Source organism: Oenanthe melanoleuca, chromosome 2 (genome assembly GCF_029582105.1).
Source record: "Oenanthe melanoleuca isolate GR-GAL-2019-014 chromosome 2, OMel1.0, whole genome shotgun sequence".
Taxonomy (NCBI): Eukaryota; Metazoa; Chordata; class Aves; order Passeriformes; family Muscicapidae; genus Oenanthe; species Oenanthe melanoleuca.
Genome location: NC_079335.1, coordinates 114,578,815 through 114,598,051, shown reverse-complemented (window position 1 = coordinate 114,598,051; position 19,237 = coordinate 114,578,815). Strand labels below are relative to the sequence as shown.

General features: G+C 41.2%; 1 protein-coding gene across 1 annotated transcript in view; it reads right to left on the bottom strand.

Moving 5' to 3' along the window:
* The window catches only part of COLQ (collagen like tail subunit of asymmetric acetylcholinesterase), a 45,544-nt gene that overhangs the window by 8,478 nt on the left and 17,829 nt on the right, over nt 1-19,237 (bottom strand). Inside the window, exons 5-16 of the mRNA XM_056483401.1 lie at nt 19,086-19,112; nt 17,653-17,724; nt 15,255-15,317; nt 14,323-14,349; nt 13,668-13,712; nt 12,930-12,965; nt 11,925-12,005; nt 8,669-8,765; nt 6,917-7,056; nt 4,131-4,250; nt 3,475-3,595; nt 1,368-1,470 (exon numbers count right to left, since the gene is read on the bottom strand). Coding sequence (XP_056339376.1) covers nt 1,368-1,470; nt 3,475-3,595; nt 4,131-4,250; nt 6,917-7,056; nt 8,669-8,765; nt 11,925-12,005; nt 12,930-12,965; nt 13,668-13,712; nt 14,323-14,349; nt 15,255-15,317; nt 17,653-17,724; nt 19,086-19,112 — 932 coding nt within the window. The remainder of the gene's footprint in view (nt 1-1,367; nt 1,471-3,474; nt 3,596-4,130; nt 4,251-6,916; nt 7,057-8,668; nt 8,766-11,924; nt 12,006-12,929; nt 12,966-13,667; nt 13,713-14,322; nt 14,350-15,254; nt 15,318-17,652; nt 17,725-19,085; nt 19,113-19,237) is intronic.

Below are 19,237 nucleotides of genomic sequence, written 5' to 3'. Positions count from 1 at the left end.
AGTGAATAACCCATCCACAACATCGAGCTGTGGACTAAGCAGCTTTAAAACTGCGTCCTAGAATAACCCACATTCTCAGACTAACATAAAATCCGAAGAGGTGTGTGAAACAGGAGGAGGGATCTGTGGGCTGGAAAGAGTAAAAAAATGGGAAAATCAATTGCAGCAGAGTTCTTGGAGGAAAGGTTACTTGGGGGTAAAACTCCCATGGTGGTGCCGTACTCACATACTCAGCCCACTTCCTCATGATTCACAGCTTTTTCTTCAGTTTGGCAGATAATTTGCAGACTATACACAAAAATAAAATATCACAGTTGCTCTTCACAACTTGAATATACGTGCAAAGTGAAATTTATAAAATTTTCCTCAAGCTTTTGTGGTGCTATCTTGGGCACCAAATTTCAGACTCTTAGAAGGGAATAGTTTTCACAGTAGAAAACAACTCCACACTGTCTGAAGATGAAGTCTCTGTAAAATGTTTCAGTTTTGTCTGGATTTTGGTAATTTCTTATACCAGAAGGGCTCCAACAATTACAGTGGAAGGATTAGCACATCACTAGATTTACAAAGACATCCTGTGGTTTCTTATTCCTGTCAATTAGCACATTATTGTTCCCTGAATGATGAGGGCTCTGCGCATAATTTAATTTGCAAATTAAATGTTTCCTGTTAGCCAGTAACAATACCTGACAGCTAAATAGAGGTGCTGCTGTTGGAGGCACAACGCTGACCAGAGGAAGCTGCCTGAACCAAGGCAGGGAAGGCAACTCAACAGTAAGCAGATGTTTTAAATTAGGGCTTTGCTATGCAGATGTATGGCTTTGCATCTGCTGGTGAATGAATTCCCTGGGCCTTGGAAAAGCTGACAGATGACTGCTTGATTCGGAAGCAAATACTCCCCTGGAGTACCCATTGATGGGAAGGGCAGCAGGAGGTCAGTAGGAGCCTGTGCTTTGGGTGTTGTGGCTTTTTCCCTGCAGTGTGATCTTCTTCTCTTGGTCTATCCTACTCCTCTTATGTTATAGCTGCACATTAATGTGACCAGATGAGGAAATCTTGGCAAGAAATGGGCAAACATAGGTCTTTGTGACCTTCATTCATTTTGTATAGTAGGAGGCATGTACTGTGAAATGAGATTTAGCCCTAAAGTCAATGATATACAGAAAAAAATTGATAGACTCTTTCTTCCCTGCTACTTGTAGTGGTCCCAGTGGAACAAGGCTAAAGTGGGTGAGACTCCTCTGTTTTAAAGCTGGCAAAGAGAAAAAAAAAAAAAAAAAAAAGGAAAAAACACACACACAAAAAACCCCAATAAACAAACCAACCAAAAACCCACCAAAACAAAGTGAAGACCTCCTCTTACATACCCAGGAAGGTATGTTCTACATGTCAGATATCCAAAATCCATCCCGTCACAGTCTTCAACCCCCTCGTGCTTGTAGCCATCTCCGCAGTAGGCACGGCGGCACCCTAGTGAGAAACAAAGAAACACCTTCCAGGCACCTCATTTGCAAAAGAAACAGTACAGTCAAACTAGATTTTTAAGGGTTTATTATAAAGCAAGATATTTTGGGGAAAGAATTCTGTAAGAGCAATACTCTTCACTACAAAGAATGTGCTTTTTTAAGCCTAATTTCAGTGACCAAGGGTAATAATGGATTAATACTAAAAATAATTACTACAGGATCAATCAAACAGCACTTATTCAAAACTTATTATTGCTATAGATAATTGCCATCAAAACAAGTTAAGGGTAATATAAAATACAGTTAACATAAATGATTTGGGGAAGTCATAATCTCAAAAAAAATTATCTTAGGTGGTTAATTGGTTTGAAATTCCCAACCTAAACCTTTACCCAATTCTGCATAATATCTGTGTTTGCCTGCTGTGAGTCTCCATGCCAAAACCATGTTTTTCCCACTGCTGACTCATACTGACTTGAGTGTGAGTGGGACTTGTCACATTTTTTTCATGGTGACTGACATGTAGGCTGCAGTAATTTGTGGGATTGTTTGTCATTTTAGCAACTGGACTTTGATTTTGATATCTTCAGCATCTTGAGAAGGACTTTCTAAAGTGAACAAATTGGTTTAGTTAAAATGCCTTTGACATCTTCTGGGAGAATGCATCGGTGTTAAGCAAAGGATTAAACAGACACTCAGGAACAGTTTATAAGAGGCTAAAGTTGCTTATTTACAAATAGAAATTATTAATTAATTGCACCAAGGATGTGTTTGTCACAAATTGATGCTTCTGAGACCAACAAGCTTTTTTACAATACAATCCATTTAACATTCTGTTAGAATTTTCCAGGAGAAGAATGATGACAAAGTGGTCATTTCCAAATTTTCAATGATGGGTCACATCAGTGTCAGAAAACTGTATTGCAAGGCCTCCATTGAGGCTTTGCCAAATGCATAGCACAGAGTGCACAGTTTTGCAGGCACTAGAACTAATGAACACTATCTTTCCAAATGGTTGCTCCCCACTGTTGATTGCAAATTCTAATTTAATTGTTTTCTCATATCTGGAAACAGGAGAGATCCTGCTGGCTCTCTGGAGCACTCTGCAGTCAGGCAAGCTTAGAGGGGCTTTTATTTAAATGTCTCCCTACACCTGTTGTGGCTAATTGCCTCTGAAATCTCTTTCTGTTGTCATTGAGAAGTTGGCTGAGATTCCTAAATTATAAGGGGAATGGTGGTGATGAACAGGTGGATGCAGAAACTTGCATAGGGCATGGCTGCATACACCCCATTTTCAAAGTCAGGCTGAAAAATGGAGGGATAAATGAACTAAAAATTGCATCTTCCAGTGATCCCATTCTGAAATGTGAAGAGGCATCCCTTTGCTGGGAACAACAGAGCACCAAACCTACTATTTGGAGATGGTATAGGGCTGTGCTCTGGGGAAGGATTAAAGCTGTAAAAGTAACTGAGAGGGAGAAGTGAAGGTTGCCACAGCTGTTTGAATGCTTATATGCTCTTTGCTATCCACAATCAGCAAAATGGAGAGAAGATGGAATAGACATGAATGAAATGTTATCTAAACCTAATAGAGAAGGTAGTGGGTAGATACCTTCCCTAGCAAGTGAATAACAAAATCCAAAGGGCTGTTTCTGGATTCAGGATCTATTTTACCCTGAGAAACAGCAAGCTTCAGTGTCTATCCCAAGGGCTGCACTGCTGAAAAGGTGTGCTGCAGCAGGAAAGGTGTGTGTAAACCAGCTGCTGGATGTGGCCCCCTAATGAGTGGTTGGCTCAGCAAGAGAAGTGCTGCTGTCACCTCTGTCCTGTGCAGGTGTGTGCCATCCACATGCGCCAAAACCTCCGTTTCCACCCTGTGCCCACCGTGCCTCCCTTTCCCTGTGCACTTGACCCACAAACCACACAACTCCCCTTGATTCAGAGCAGTGTGCCCTGTGGCACAGCCAGTGCAATGAGGAGAAGCCCCTCCTGCTGTGCTGTCACTCACTGATGCAGTCATCAGTCACCACTGCGTTGCCGTCGTCGCACTCCTCCCCATCCTGCACGATCCCGTCTCCGCAGGTGCCCCCATCCTCCAGGCGGTAATCCATGGCATACAGAGGGCTGAGCTGGCCAGGCAAACACACAGAGCTTATGAACCAGACCAGCAGCAGCCTGCAGAGCAAGCAGGGTGAAGGGCTCTGGGGGGCAGACCCCACAAACAGGTTTTTATATCTTTGTTGGTCAGAGGTTTTATACAGTAGACACAAAAAGGATCCTGCTGTTAATTTCAGCAGGACTTATCTTAGCTCCTTGAAGCAATGAGGAAATATATAAGTTTAGTTTGGGTTTTAGTTCTGCCGCTTTGTACCCAGGTGAGTTTTGCCTTATTTTGTATTAAATAAAACTCTCTTTACTACTGTAATTCCCTGAACTCTGCTGCAGTTTGTTCACCAGTGGAACCTGGTTCACAGGGAGGTTAGCCACACCTGAGTTAATTCCCCATTAATTAAAATTCGCAGAGTTATGTACAGTTGTAGCAGTGCTCAAAAATCAACGTCCCCCATTTGCTTAATTGCTTCTGTATGACACCTGAAGTGTGTTCTATATTTCAAAATGAAACATACACTCACAAGTTTTCTGAGACCACAGTCATATTTTCACCTGGACTGGGAGCCATCCAAAGGTATCCTTGAAATACAAAGATCTCTGATCTCTTCTAAAAGCTAATGCATTTTCAGTGTTTAACCGGTCCAATTCTTCTTGGTTATTCACCACAAAAATCTGGGGCACAGAAAAAGAGGTGGTTGGTAACTTTCTCAGGAAGATTTTTGGATTGTCACAGAATCTAGTTTGGCATATGTCTCTTCAAATAGGTAAATAATACACAGAAAAATGTTTCAGTTATTTTCAGAAAGAGAGGAGGTGAGAACCTACACTCACTGAAAGAATGGTGTTTCCTGGGCCCCTATTTTGAAATCCACATCCTTTTTGTATGTAAAAATCATACAAATACTGGTGCACAATCACTGCTGAGAAGAACTTTCTGATGCTCAAATGGTTTGGTGCTGAAACAATAGCAAAATCTGAATGGGCATAAGTGCTTTTTGTAGATTCACTATAACATTTCAGGAATGTTTGTGGCTACAAAATAAATAATGCATGGCTCAATACAACATTCACCTAACTTTTACCAATTTGTGCTTTCTTTAGATTTAACTGGCACTAAAATACATGTTTCTTTATATGTATATACAATGGTCTAAAGCCAAGTCTTCAATTACACTGAAAAAAAATAGTTCAAAATGGAAAAATTAGGACAAGCTGCTCTCTTACCCACTTTTTTAATGCCTTGGTCATTGGAATTGGATGTAAGAGGCATTAGGAAATAATCTCTTCCTTCAGCAGCTTAATCAATTTAATTTTTTCAAGATTCCAGTAATTTTTAAATTAAGAAAAAGCAAATGGAGTGCTTCTGAGCAAAATGGATTTAGGGCTGAGTCTGATTCTCACCAGCATAAACAGAATTGGCTCTTTCAAAAACAAGTTACCTTGAAATTTTTACTTAGCAGAATATTCCCATAACCCTGGACAAAGGCCAATTTCATTAAAGAAGCATTGAATAAAAATGCCTTGAGCTTGAATGAAAGAAAGCAAAGAAATGGGAAGCCAGCACAGAGCTGATTCTGTAATTGTGTTCAGGAGCTCAGGGCCCAGCCCCAGAGCTCCAGTTTCTCTTGAAATCAATAACAGAACTGTGCTGTCTCAAACCATCACAGATATGAGCCTTTAAAATTGCACAAGATTTAAAAATGGAATGAATCTAAGCCAGTGGCAGAAAACCAGCACTTTGTTTCCCAGCCCCTGCCCTCCTCTGGAGGAGCTGCTGGGTGCATGGGTGATGGCACTGGGGATGTGCTGCTTTGGCAAACACAGGGCCAGGGCACAGAGCACCACTCTGCATCTTACCCATGTTCAGCTACAGAACTCTAGCAAGAGCTTTCAAGTGGCCCAATGCAGGCTTCAAAGCTGCTAGTTGGGGATCTGAATAGGATTAACAATACTGATGTTTAAGTTAAAATTTACACTCTTTTTTATTATTTACGCTCTAAGGAGTAAAACAAATGGGACAGGCAGGAATACAGGAGCTGCTGCCCTGGAAGTGCCTCATTTCCAGAGCTAAGCCTTGCCTTTTTGCCATCCTACATTCCTGGCAACAAAATGGCACTTGGGGGCTCATAGTGAAGGTGTATGCAATTTTAGATATTTACACTCTCATTGGTTTCTTTTAAGATCTCATATGAGACTGTGCCTGGAGGAGAAGGAAGGCAATAAGACACATACATTAAGTAGTGGGCCTTAAAGCTTCTCCTGTGAGTTCTCCAGGCTGCAAAGTACATGATGGGTTTTTTGCACACAGTGTGGTGTGGTATGCACCTTTATTTCAATACATTCATCTCTCACCTTATGTTTTCAAAACAACAGGAGGGTTTTTTCTAATGCACCACAGCCAGGGATGAGCGAGCAGCTGACAAGACCTGAAATTCACTTGTGCAAAAGGCTGAGCTCAATAACCCAGTTTGGTGGTGTTGTGTGCCCCTTCCACACACTGTGACAGCTTTCTGACAGTGTGACAGGTGTAGCTTTAACAAAGCTAAGTGATGCTCACTGGCATTCACAGAAAACCAGACACCAGACCATTTCCACTTGCACAGGTGGAGTGGCTGAGCAGCAGCAGCAAGGGAGCATCTTCATTACTAAGTGCTAAACTGCACAGAATGATAAGGCAGGGCCCAGCAGAAGGAGAAGCACATAAACAGTACAAAGCCCTAAGAAATCTGTGATTAAAAATTGCTTGGTCACGTTTCATCAATGCCTTGTCCTTTATTTTGTCCAATTTGCTCATAAAAGTGCTTTCAAGGCTGGAGATGGGAATTAGCTATAGAAGGTGTATGTCTGCAGACTGGAGCCCAGACACCTGATTGCCATGGTTTGTGGGAACTCCTGTTGAGGGTCTGTGCTTTGGGAGAAAGCTCCATTGCATATGTGAAATGCTTGATCCTGATATTCAATTCTGAAATCACTGTCTTAAAAGAACCACAAACAAACAAGGGATACTTACTTTACCAACCAATCTGAAATAAAATTTATCTTCACTAAAGATTATATATGCAGTAGATGAAAGAGAGCAATAGGCTTGAAAAACATTTCCAAACCTGTGCTACCTTACTGATGTTTAGGAACAGCTGCATTTCAGCACATCAATCACACAACAAGTTATAAGACTGAACTTTTTTGCACCAGCTGGATCTCAGAGGTTTTTTGGTACTAGAAATCACACATTGCCCATATATATTCCTACTAAATAAAAAAATAACAATGAGTACAACATTTCTCATAACTAAAGCACTTAAGAGCTGCTCTCAACCCCTCCCAGAAAACCTACTTACTGCAGGAACTTTTGGGTAGCCTTGTCCAAACACAGATTCCTCATATGATGGGTTACTCATATGCTGTGGGGTTCTGCAGAGGCATCTCCCTGGAGGCCCTGGAAGTCCTCTTTCTCCCTTTGGTCCTATTGCAAACTGCCCTAGGAAGCAGAGGACCAGCTTTCCTTGTTATGAAGTTACCACACAACACACAAACACAGCCTTAGTGGGAAAAGAACAGGTCAGGTGGATATTTGTATTTACCCAAGTGTTTAGATAGGCACAACTCCCACCAAATGGGAAATGGAGGCTTCCAGTAGTTCAGGAGAAAGATGTCAGTTTTTTACCACAGTCTTATTATTTCAGATTGCCTTTTGAAATTTTTTACCAGTTTTACAGAGGAAGAGAGAGACCATTTGCTTAGAACAAATGTCAGCTTGTTTGAAGCTACAGAAATTCAGGACAGGATGAATACACAGATCACTCTACAGCACCAAGTTTTGTGGAGTCAGTCTCTATATATGTCCAACACCTTGGACTTGTGCCTCTGCACAACCACTTGAGCAATACTGTTTCACAGGTTTCTATACAGCAAAAACCCAACTAAAAATACAGGAGCTTTCTAATGTTTTAAATAAACATTAAAAATCCCATAATCCTGCTTTTTGACTTTCAGACTTTGGCAAGGATGCACTGCTCTGCAGATTTGGGTTATGAGCCACTGTGGTCATGCTGCAAGCAGAGGCATTGTTACAGAAATGTCTTTTAGGACCAGAATTTATATTCTAGAGGAAAAAGATTAATGACCCTGACACATAAACTTTCTGTGGATGGAATAAAGCCTTGAAAAAGTAATCTCAAGGTCCTGGCTGCCTTCCCATCAGCATGGTGACAATTCTGCCTTCTGAAATCTTACAGCTAATTTACTCAAACAAAGGTGCTTCTTAATGGGAGACATGAGATTTATGGGGATTCTGAAGCTGTGCCCAGCTTCACAGATGTTCCATTTCCACACCACCACAAGAAGACACCTCCTGTCTGCTAATGCAAGCAAGGGAAGGAAAAGGGAAAGCAGAAAGGAAGGGGACACTGTGTACTGTGGCTCATGTATTGCCTTCATGTCCATGTCCAAGCTGACCAGGGTTCGTGTGCATGCACAGCTCTGAGGATGTACAATTATGTTATTATGATGTTTTTCTCATAATTTCTGCAGCACACAGTTACAGTAAGCATAGATCTCAAGTACTTAACTAGACAGAGAGTTTTTCTCCACTGCTCTTTTTTCCCCGACTCCTATTCCTTTCCATTCTCTTCCCTTCTTTCCTTAAAGACACTATAACTTGAATCTCATCTGTTTTTCTCTTGCAGAGCTCCACAGGGTGAACATGTCCTGGCTGATTAGAAATCACAGTTTTTCACTGTAAGCCAGGATATCTGGAGAAGCAGACCTTTGATGATGGAGATTCCCTAGTCTCTCCAAGACTGCCAGATGGCTTTTCATTGTCCCCATCTACAAAAAGCCCTCAGGGACCACATAGACTTTAGTTCTGGTTTTATCTGAAACATCAGAAGCCATAAAGAAGGCTTTAAAGCAAAGTATAGAGTCCTTATAATGGAGAGGACAGCATGACCTGCCTGCAGGAGGAATCCTCTCCTTGCCATCGATGGAGAAGCAAACAAAGCCCTGCAGCACTTTGTGCAGAGGGGCTGATGAGCCAGGAGGGGCTGGGGAGCAGGGACACTTTTGGGGAGGTCACCTCATTCTTGGCTTACCTAATCCTGAGGGTCCAGGGGGGCCAGGCTGGCCAACAGGACCAGGTCTGCCAGGGGGGCCCATGACACCTGCAGGTCCAATGTCTCCCTTGAGTCCCTAGAAGAGAAGTGACATCCATTCCTTGGCCAAGCTGTCAGTAACAAACAACCTCTCCCAGCCAGCACTGGCTTCCCATTTAAGAAGGAAGCCAGAAGAAGCATGAGCTTCATGGACACCACCTCAGGGAGCAAGGGTTCTCCTCTCCTACATGGAGACAGAAAGGCATGCCATGGCAGGACTTCTGATCCCAAATGGGAATGGCCACAGGCACCTGTCCTGTGAGGAGTCAGGAATCACTCTGCTCTGACTTCAATCATTTGATAGCCTTTCTATAATGATGCCTTTTTAACCCTTGTAACTCTCTAGGAGTGAGTTCTGCTGGGAAAGAAAGGGGAAAATCACTGAAGAACTGTCAAGGGCTTCCACAGTGACATTTCCCAGTCCCAGCCTTCCAGGAGCTCACTAATGACTTTGACACTCACACTATTTTCAGAATGTTTGGGGTACCTGGATTCCTGTATCTCTCTGACTTTCACCATGGGTATAGCTATGATAACAGTGGGTATATTACAATAACAAATGATCACAAGCCAGACAAGGGCTCAGCCTGGCAAGTACAGGTTAATGTTTAGCAGCACCATGCTGAGAAATGCTGTCCCTCTGGCAGCCAAACAAATAGTAAATGCTGCAAAATTACCTGTGGGAGAGGGGCTTACACACAGTTATCACACAATAACTAATATTCTCAAAAATCAGCCCTAATTTGCCTCATGGGAGCTTGTTTGTGCAGCCATACCCTTAGGCATTTGGAAGTTTCAACCTAGAACTGTTTGGCACCTTCTCATTTTTTGCTCCTGAATTTAATACGGTGACACTTATTAAAATAACTATATTTACCTTCCTGCTCATACACTCTCCAAGGCTTGGATTTCTCAGCTTTATATTTCAAAAGTTTATTACATAGCTTGAAGTTGAAATATCTGACTTGATTTTTATGTAACAGCAAAGATTATTTAGCATAATAAAAATGATGTATACAATGTAAGCTTTCTTTTAATGACAAAGGAGATTATTTCCTTGAAGATGGTGTAATTTCAGGTTAATGTGCATTCAGAATCATACAATGAATGGTTGCATGTCTGATTTAGGAGTAGCAAAGCATATATAGTAATATATGCTGAAATAATTGTTGTTATATAATATATTACATCCCATTGATATGTTTGAATGTCATTTGCACCACTGCAGCAGAGGAAGGCTGATTTTGCCATGGCCTATAAAGAACTAATTGAATATTTGTTTTGCTTAATCCTATTAGGTAAGCTCTGAGCCATAAAAATACTTCAAGATTTATGTGAATGTCAGTGATGCTGATCTCTAATTGCTTCTTACATAATGCAACACAGAACTAGCAGACCAGGATTTTGGAGCCCCAAAGAAGACTGTGGGAAATCTCTTTCCCCCACAACAGCAATTTGACAGAGGCAAGATGGTGCCAGTTGGATGTGTGCTGGCTGAAAACAAGCTGTTTTCTGTGTCCCCTGCTTTGGAGGGATGACTGCTTAATGCTGTCCTGCTTAGCACTGATGGATTAAATAATAACGGCAAGGGTTGATCTTCAGTTTTTTTGCCTTGTTTACCTCTCTCATGTGCCCACAACATTCAGAGAAGCTTTTCTTATTGACAATATTTGTGTTTCTTTCAAAGTAGCATTACCTAAAGCCCTAAGTCATTCCTCCTTCTCAAGACTGAAACTCTAGAGCTGGGTTTGCTTGGGGTCAGTTCCCAAGTTATAAAGCCTTGGGTGTTTTATCTCAGTCAGCAGCCTAAGGCTGTGACTTGTGACTCCCAGCTCCTGGCCACCTTTCAGGAAAAGCTTGTCCCAGAGGCAAGGAGAGTTAAAGATGTCAGTGAGATAATCAAGACATATCTCAAAATGCAAGTGGAAGTGACACCTGCTTAATTTAGCTGCTTTTATCTAGGCATGGATCAGGAGACAGGAAATGGCCCCATGCTGGTGGAAATTATCCTCTCAGCTGAGCAAACAGCCAGACAGCTACAGCACTTCAAGGTGGCAGCCAGACCCACAGCCTTCAAATGCCACTCCCAATTTTTTCAAAGGATTAGAAAAGAAGAAAGGAAATAGCAAGTTCACAAGTTACAGAGAAGGAAACCTCTCTTTTCATGCTGAATCAATGTCAAGATTGCCTCCAAAGCACCAGAAAGGGGTTTGTGTGCTGAGCCTTGGGACTGGAAACACCAGTCTAGGGCCAGGCTACAGTTCTTTTAGTCACACTGAGTGTTGCTTTAAATTATGACATGGTTATGTCACCACGTTTTTATTAAGCTATTGTGTAAGGTGACAAAATGTCTAAGGTCAAATAGGGATGGTGATCAAGTTGATCTGCAGGCACTGCATCTTCTCTTGCCACATGCTGTGGAAAGATATTCCACAGCACATAGGCAGGACAGATGAACTGAGTTAAAAAAAAAAATAAGTAAAGCAAACTGCTCAAAACCAGCGAAGAGCACTCACCAACTTTTCAAACCTGACAAGTGTAGGATTGAAAAATGTTTATTGTGGGTCACCTAGCAGACTTACATTGCACATACCTTCCTTACTTGGGGACCTATTATTTCCTCACTAACACCCAAATTTTCTTTTTACCCCACACTGGCTGTTTTATCACCTCAGATGCTCTCATTAGAACAGGAGTGAAACAGGGATGTGTCTTTTCTTGCCCTGCTGGCATCACAAGATTGCAAATTAACTACTTCCAGCTAAGCTTCTACATTGAAATGCTGTATTGGTAGAGTCAGTATCCAATTTACACACAATTCCAAGTCTCTACAATTCATTTGAAACTCTGAAAATATAGCTCTGCTAGCACAATTTTGAGCTGCCTAGCTGTCAGGTGGGGCTGGGACCATAGCTCTGTGTTGCTTAGGATTCAAAGGAAGCCTTCAAGATCTGCTCAAATTATATTAAAAGAGTTCATAACCAATCCAGGATAAAAACAACTTTTCCCATGCTACATGGGCTGAGAGCTGGATGCTGCAGACAAGACCCCAGCCCTAAAGCTGAGGCTGTAACTCTTTGCAGCCTGTGAAGTGTTCCATGGCTTCTCTCCACTCCCTGTGCATGGTACAAGAGCTTAGACCACACAATCACACAGATGCCATGAGTCACAAGAAGAGGAAACACCATGGTCCTACTTGTTTGCCTCGTTTTCCAGGTCTTCCTATGGGTCCTCTGTGTCCTGGCACTCCAGACTGTCCCTTGGGGCCCATCTCTCCCTTGGTGGTTGCAGAGGGAAGGAAGCAGGAGGTGAGTACATGGTTATACCTGCCTATATAAATATATATATGTGTATATATATATATCTGCTATACAGCAGATGCACATTGCTTTCATTCACATGATCCCTCTAGATAATGCTGGCACCATTTCTTTAGTAGAAATCCAAAATTGTAATACAATATTTTAAAACAAATATTTTAAAACAAAATGTAAAGTGAAAAAAAGCTCATACAATTTACACACATACCCATGAAAAATCCTTTCCTAAGGAAAAGGCCAAATGAGATCAGAAACACACACAGATTTGGAGAGGTCAAGGCTGGGAAAGCTCTCTGACCCCTTTGCAATATCTTGCTTTGCTGTTAAGATGCACATGTGATGAAAACACTTAGGGAAAGGAAGGTGAATTCACTCATCTTCTAATCTCCCTAGAAGCAACTTCCTATTCTCATTTCAGACACTTGATTTGATTATGTCAGAAAATTATCCACCTTTAGGTTTTCTATAAGCCAGTACCTGAATTTGGATTGTTTTTTGAGTACAGAATAATGATGACATAAAAACTGGCCAGGGTTATCAGTGCTATATACTCTAGTGCCATTTTGTTTCAGAGTATCAAGAAGGAAATATTTATTAGTTTCAAGTGTATAAAACTCTAGCAATAAGGACAGTTAAGCAGGAGGAAGATTATGACTAAACAAGCAGTCTGGAGAAAAAAAAGAGAAACAACACCAAAGAACTAAATCTGAGTTTTTCTATTCAGCTAAAAAGCCTAAAGAATTTGATCAAGTCCAGGCAGTGCTGGTCACTGAGTCAAGCAAGACCTTCAATGTCTTACACTGTCTGGGAAGTCCCTGAATCCACTAATTGACCCTGTCTCAGCATTTAACACAGCTGCCCAACATATCACACCCACTTACTTTTTGTCCCAGCATTCCAGGGAAGCCTATTTCTCCCTACAAAGTCAAAGGAGAAAAATAATCAGAAAATATGTAGTGATCTTTGACAAAGCAGCACCTTCCTTGGAAGGAAAAAAACCAAGTGCCATGTGTGGCTATTTGGTTGAAAACCCCTGCACTCAGCACTGCAGGGAATGCAGCAGGTGGAGATTTATAAGCAAAATTTTACTATGAGGCTCCTTGTATGGTGCCATGACTCCTCTGTCTGATCCTTGCTGCCAGTTTCTCTTTCTCTGGCAAAATCATCCCAATTGCTCTCTTGTCTGCAGGCAGCTCTGCTACCTGGACAGCTCCCAAAGCCTGCATTTGGGAATAACATTTCTCCATTTGCAGCAAAAGCAGTTTATTTTCTCTTTCTTAGTTGAAAGAGCTCCCAAGCCACTGGTATTATCACATCACCAGCTGGAAGCATTTTGGGGAGCTGCCGTTGTTCTGGGCTGCAGAGCCCAGGAGGGGCAGGATGCTCTCCAGGGAAATGCTCCTGTGGCTGATCAATGCCTGCACACTGGGCTGGGGCACACAGACATGGAGCTGCCCCACCACCCTCACAGCAGGAGGAGCCACTGCTCTCCCTCAGCACTCCTGCCCTCCCTGGAAGATGCTTGCAGGCTCTTTCCCCCATGCCCCTCCTGTTTTCCCCTGTCAGAAGCACATTGATCCCCAGATGCACATTCACAGCCATCTGGAAAAGAGAATTACCGGGTCTCCTTTGACTCCTTTGTCACCTCTGTCGCCTCTGGATCCCTGAAGAGAGATAACAGGGGAACAACAGCCTAATTACTACCATTTCATGAAGAAGAAAAAATATTTTTCCTATACAATAAGTTATTGAAGTCAACAGAATACAGCAATATCTTCAGAGTGATATGCTTCATTACTGATATCATAACAGAACTGATGCTGAGGACTGTAGGGACTCATTCTCCCCAGATAATTACATTAAAATACATGTTTTCCTTGACATAATACTTTCAAATTTGATTTTTTTTTCCCTCCAATTGGCTTCTTTCCCCAGTTCAGGTCCCACTGTAAGACCTTAGAGTACAAAGTGTCTCAGTGCCACAGCATGTGCCACCTAACTGAACCAGACCAACAATTAAGGATTATTTTACCCATGATGGGGAACCTGTAGTGAGTTTCCCTGCAGCAACTTGATCATGAGGATACAGGGTGTAAAACTCACTTCTTCAGCACCCCAGCACAAGCCCTTCTGTGCTCCTTCTCAACACGTGTTTTCATTTCTCAGCGGGACTTTTAGACTTCATCAAAATTCAACCTCATTTCTACAGTTACTTTTCTTTTTTTAACATGTTTCCAAATGTTAAATTATGTATTATTCTGTTGTCACACTGACCTTTTCTCCTCTAGTTCCAGGAAAACCCTAAAGGGAATGACAGATATTTTAATGCTTCTCGCTTTCAAGATCACCCAAGAAGCCGGACTTTGAAACTTTGAAGTGAAGAAAAAGAACGAAGCACAAACAATTAATTGCATCAACATGTAAAGGCAAATGAATATTTATAGCTCCTAAAATTGCACTGAAACAGAACTGTGAAATTTGAATTAAAGGCAAGACAACTCAGCCCAAAAAGCCATTATGAAAAAGCCAGGTTAAAGCCAGCAGCTTTGATTATGCTTTGAAATTGAAATAAGTGAAATAAAATGTAACTGATAGTAAATAATGCATTAGATGCCACAATTATTAATCTAAAATAATTTAAACAATAATCTTCCTCTTCAGTTTTAGTTTTTGGTTATTGTTTTTTTCCCCAGGAAATATACTAAAGTTATACTTAAGTAATCTAGTGTGATCATTAATATAAAACTGGGTTTCTCTTAAAGAAACAGAATAAACAAAGGTGTTCAGTTCTTTTTTTCCAATCTTTTATTTGAATAAACTGATTACATAATTATTTCAGCTGTCAGTGCATATGCCTATTTCCAGTAGGAGACCAAAATGATCTCCACAGTCTTATAAGGCAAGTGGAAAACATTGCAGACATGATTTAATGCTGCAGATATGCTTAAGAACTCCATTTCTCTAGTGGGATACAGTTACATCTGAGCTTGCTTTTAAAAATTTATACCAAAGCATTTTTGTGAAAAGCCAAAAACACAGCCAAGCCCAAACAGACAACACAACCTTGCTTCATGTAGAACATATTTTTTTATCTCTAGTAGAAACATATATCTTGACAAATGCTTTCCAGAAAATTTGTGAGGGAAGCAGCTGTCAGCAGAGCGTTAGAAACCAGTGTCTGAAAAAGCAGTGTTTGGTTAACAAACCTTGGAGCCCATTGGTCCTCTTGTACCTGGCAATCCCATCACACCCAACTCTCCCTTTTCACCCTAAAGGGGTCAATAAAGAGAGTTATTGAATGTGGCTCTCTGATGAGGTCACACTTGAATGCCTGACAGTTCAGTGGTTCAGGTTTTATGTCAAATAGTTAAGCCTCACCTTGGTGTAGGGTTGTGGACAGGGATCTATGCTGCAATTATATTCTGCCTGAGCCCTCACCTGTTATCCTACTCTTCTGTTTGCATTTTCTGATGTGGGTAACTTTTGTTTCAGACTTCCCAGATGTTATTAAAGGACATGCAAGCAAGCCACCATCTGCAGTGCATTCTTTTCAGCATGAAAGTGCATTGTCTCTACCCAGCATCACCTCCACTGAGCTGCAGAAAAGAAAGGCATTTTGCTGCATGCCTCATGGCTTGTGAAGGCACAGTGACTGCTGTTATTGTGATTCTGAGGCACCCTGTCATTTGGAGCCAGTAAACCATGAAAAAGTTTTACAACCACTTCTCTGGCTGCCATCAGCTAATTATATCTGGTGAGAAATACAGAGTAGACCCCCAGACATGCAGCAGTGCCACCAGCAGAATACATTTAGCTCTTACTCTCCTTTGGCTTTCACTGTCTGAGAAATGGAGAGGATTTTCCCATTGGCTGCTGCCCCTGCAGAAGGTCAGAAAAGACTTGAAGGAATGAAGAAGATGAAATAAGGATTAAAGTAAGGCTGTGTCAAAGTGACAGAAGACAAGACACAGCTGAAGAAATAGCAAATATCCACAGAGGAGTTTAAAAACCAGAAACAGCAGCTTACTGGAGATTTACAGCAAGATGGGGATGCAGCAAATATCTATGGTGAAGAAGAGTATTGGAAGTTGGTGAAGATCAGAGGTGGGGAGAAAGGAAAGAGAGACACAACTAATTGAAGTGACCACAGAGATATGCACTGTGTTCAACTGGAGCCTTCACTGACAGGCAGGAAAATGAAATTTATAAAGACCAGAAGAAATGAAATTGTGAACCCAGCTAAAGAACAGAGGAGACCAGTATCAGAAGAGACAATAAAAGCAGAAGAATCATAATCAAACAGCAAGTAGGACTTGCAGTTAAAGTATAGGGAGAAGTATTACTACTGAATATAAGGGATGCTTCTAGAAGTGGGATGAAAAAGCAAAGTAATAGACTAATCTAGACTAATGAGACAAAGGAGATTAATCAAAATTAGGAAGATTACATAAATGAAACTAATGCCTATACAAGGAGAAGACTGAGTGTGTGAGTTTTCTGTCTGCTTTGCTCTCTTTCTTCACTAAGACTATGAAGGAAGGGGTTGATTGAACCTTTCCTCTACCCTCACTGCTCCTGCTGTGGGAAATCATAGCACACAATGTGTTTGTGGGGGGAACCATTTCCCATCTCACAGTTCAAAGTGAACATTGATTTCTTTTAAGTACATACTATTTTGCTGCTTGCCTACATCCCCACCTACAATAAAACAATATTCTTCATCTAACATGTTTGTGGAGATCTTGAGAGTCTGCTTCCCAGATGTGGCTTGAATTCACAAGGCACCTCCTATTATTTTGCAGTATCAAGAGTTAATGCATCACATCCTCTGGGGTGGGGGCATCAACCCTCACAGAGCAAATGAAGAGTCAAGGATTTACAGAAAACAGTTTCAAACTAGGTGTTGTGTGCAGTCCTGTAGCCTCCTGCATTCTGGATTGAAGAAAAGCAAGTTGTCTCAAAAGCCCCAGTAGAAGCTCCATAAACCTCAGCTCCTGAGAAGAGCTGTTACACCTTTTGCATAAGCCACTACTTAGCAAAGGACTATTCTGAAGTTTTTTGTAACAAATGCAGGTGAAGAAGCCACTTTGCAGTAGCAAAGTGTGTTGTGTCATTTCTTCTGCTGTTGGTTAATAAAAATAAAAATTGTTTGTACGGGAATGAACTTCAGAGATGTGATCAGCCATTCTCAGGGTTTGTCATCTCTTTCCCTTGATATCAGCCTGGTATTTTCCCTCTGATCACATACACAGTACACCTTCAGGCAAAGGGATCCTCACAAGGAATATTCATAATGATAGCAATCAGTTTAGAAACACTGTTTGTGTGATTGTGAGACACCAGTGAGACATCAGCCTTCACTGTATTAATTTTCAATTTCCCTTTGACATGTTTAATCCACATAAGAAGTGCTACAGGGTCTGGATGAAGGTGGAGTAACCTAACCCTAGACTTTGCAGAGCAGTGTAAGGGGACAAGCACAGAGTGTCCTTGCACTGCTACAACTTCCCAGCCTCCTGCAAGCAGCTCTTTAGAGATTTCCCAAGACAACTCTTGTGTTCTGATTGTGATGTGGAACAGTTTATTCCATGATTTTAGCCTTACCTTGGGTCCCACAGGTCCAGGCCATCCTATGGGTCCTGGCATCCCAGGGACACCCGGGGGTCCTGGTCTGCCCTTGAAGGGAAAACATTGATTACAATGATTCATTAAACACCATTCCTGCACAGGTCACTGCTGCAGACAGGGGGGAAAATATAAAAATACCAACATATACTTATATCCATACAAATCCAATTTATGTTGAGAGCACAACCAAACCTTACTCTGAACAGTCCTACATTGCTGGTATAATTTCTCTTTATTAAATACTATATGACTGGCAATAACTACATATGTAAATACAGTTATTTATCTGTTTTAGTTGCTGCCTGTAAATCACTCTTTGAATATCTCCTAAAATGCTGCAGATAAATGCTATTCTTCATTACACTGCTTGGCAATATGATGTCAGAAATGCCATCATGACATTCAAGGCCAAAAGTGAACTCTCAGGGCCAGACAGCTTTTAATAAGGGTTGTACAGTTTTATTTCCAAGCTGAGTGACTTCCCTTTCAGAACCTACTTGTTTTTGTCAGAAGACTAAGTGTTGATGTACTGTACTTAAAGTTTAGCACTTTTTTGTAGGTTTGTATATTACTCTTTCAAACACCTTGCTGTTTTGAACCCTTTAATTTATATTAATAATATTTTTGTTTACTGTAGGACATTTGAAAATAGATTAAAGAAAATTACCTATTCTGTTTATGTGTTTTATATTTATTTGAATTACTGATTGGTAGTTGGTGTCAAAGTCCTTGGTATATTATTAGAAAGGTGTCAAAATCCTTGGTATATTATTAGAAGGGTACTTCTTTTCCTAGTTAGTGACCACCCCCTGCATATCTCTGATTTCATCCTGCATTTCTGTCTTCTTTAAAGTTAATTACATTAAATGGATGTACTTAGTGACTGAGATAACATATTCTGTTTCATCACATGTAGGGGCACATATTTTTGACAATATATCAGGGCTCATATGTCACCAAGCATAGGATTGTAGTCAGCATATTGCATTGGTGCCAGAGCTCTGGGAGGGTAATCATTAATGGTTGTTTCTCCTTCGGGGTAGCTGGCTGAGCCTTGTTTAGACTTTGGAGGATAAAAAGTTTGATTTTGTTTTGGGATTTTTTGGTAGATCTTTTATAATAGCTCCCTTAGTCTGCTTCCCCTGTCCACACAGACACTTCAGGTGATCTCCCACTCTTTGGCTTCTCTCTGTGCTTTTACTCAGGGAATTTGTCAAATTCAAGCCAGCTGGGGCAGCTCTCCAGCCCTGCACCTGGAGATCCTACATCCACTCTGTGTGCCAGTGACAAAAGCACAAACAGGCTAAACTTCCACATTAGCTAATTTTCCTGAACTCTTGTCTGCATCCCTGTCTGGCAGCTGCTATTAAATATTAGATGAATTTCTCAGACAGCACCTTTGCTCATACCTTTCTTCCAGGCCTGCCAATCTCCCCCTGCCAGAGAAAGGAATATATCAGTATTGTAGGCACCACATGAAGCACAGTGGCTCTTAAGGCAATGCATAAATGCATTTTCATTAAAAAACAAACAAGCAATCCCACAACATCCCCATCCCCAA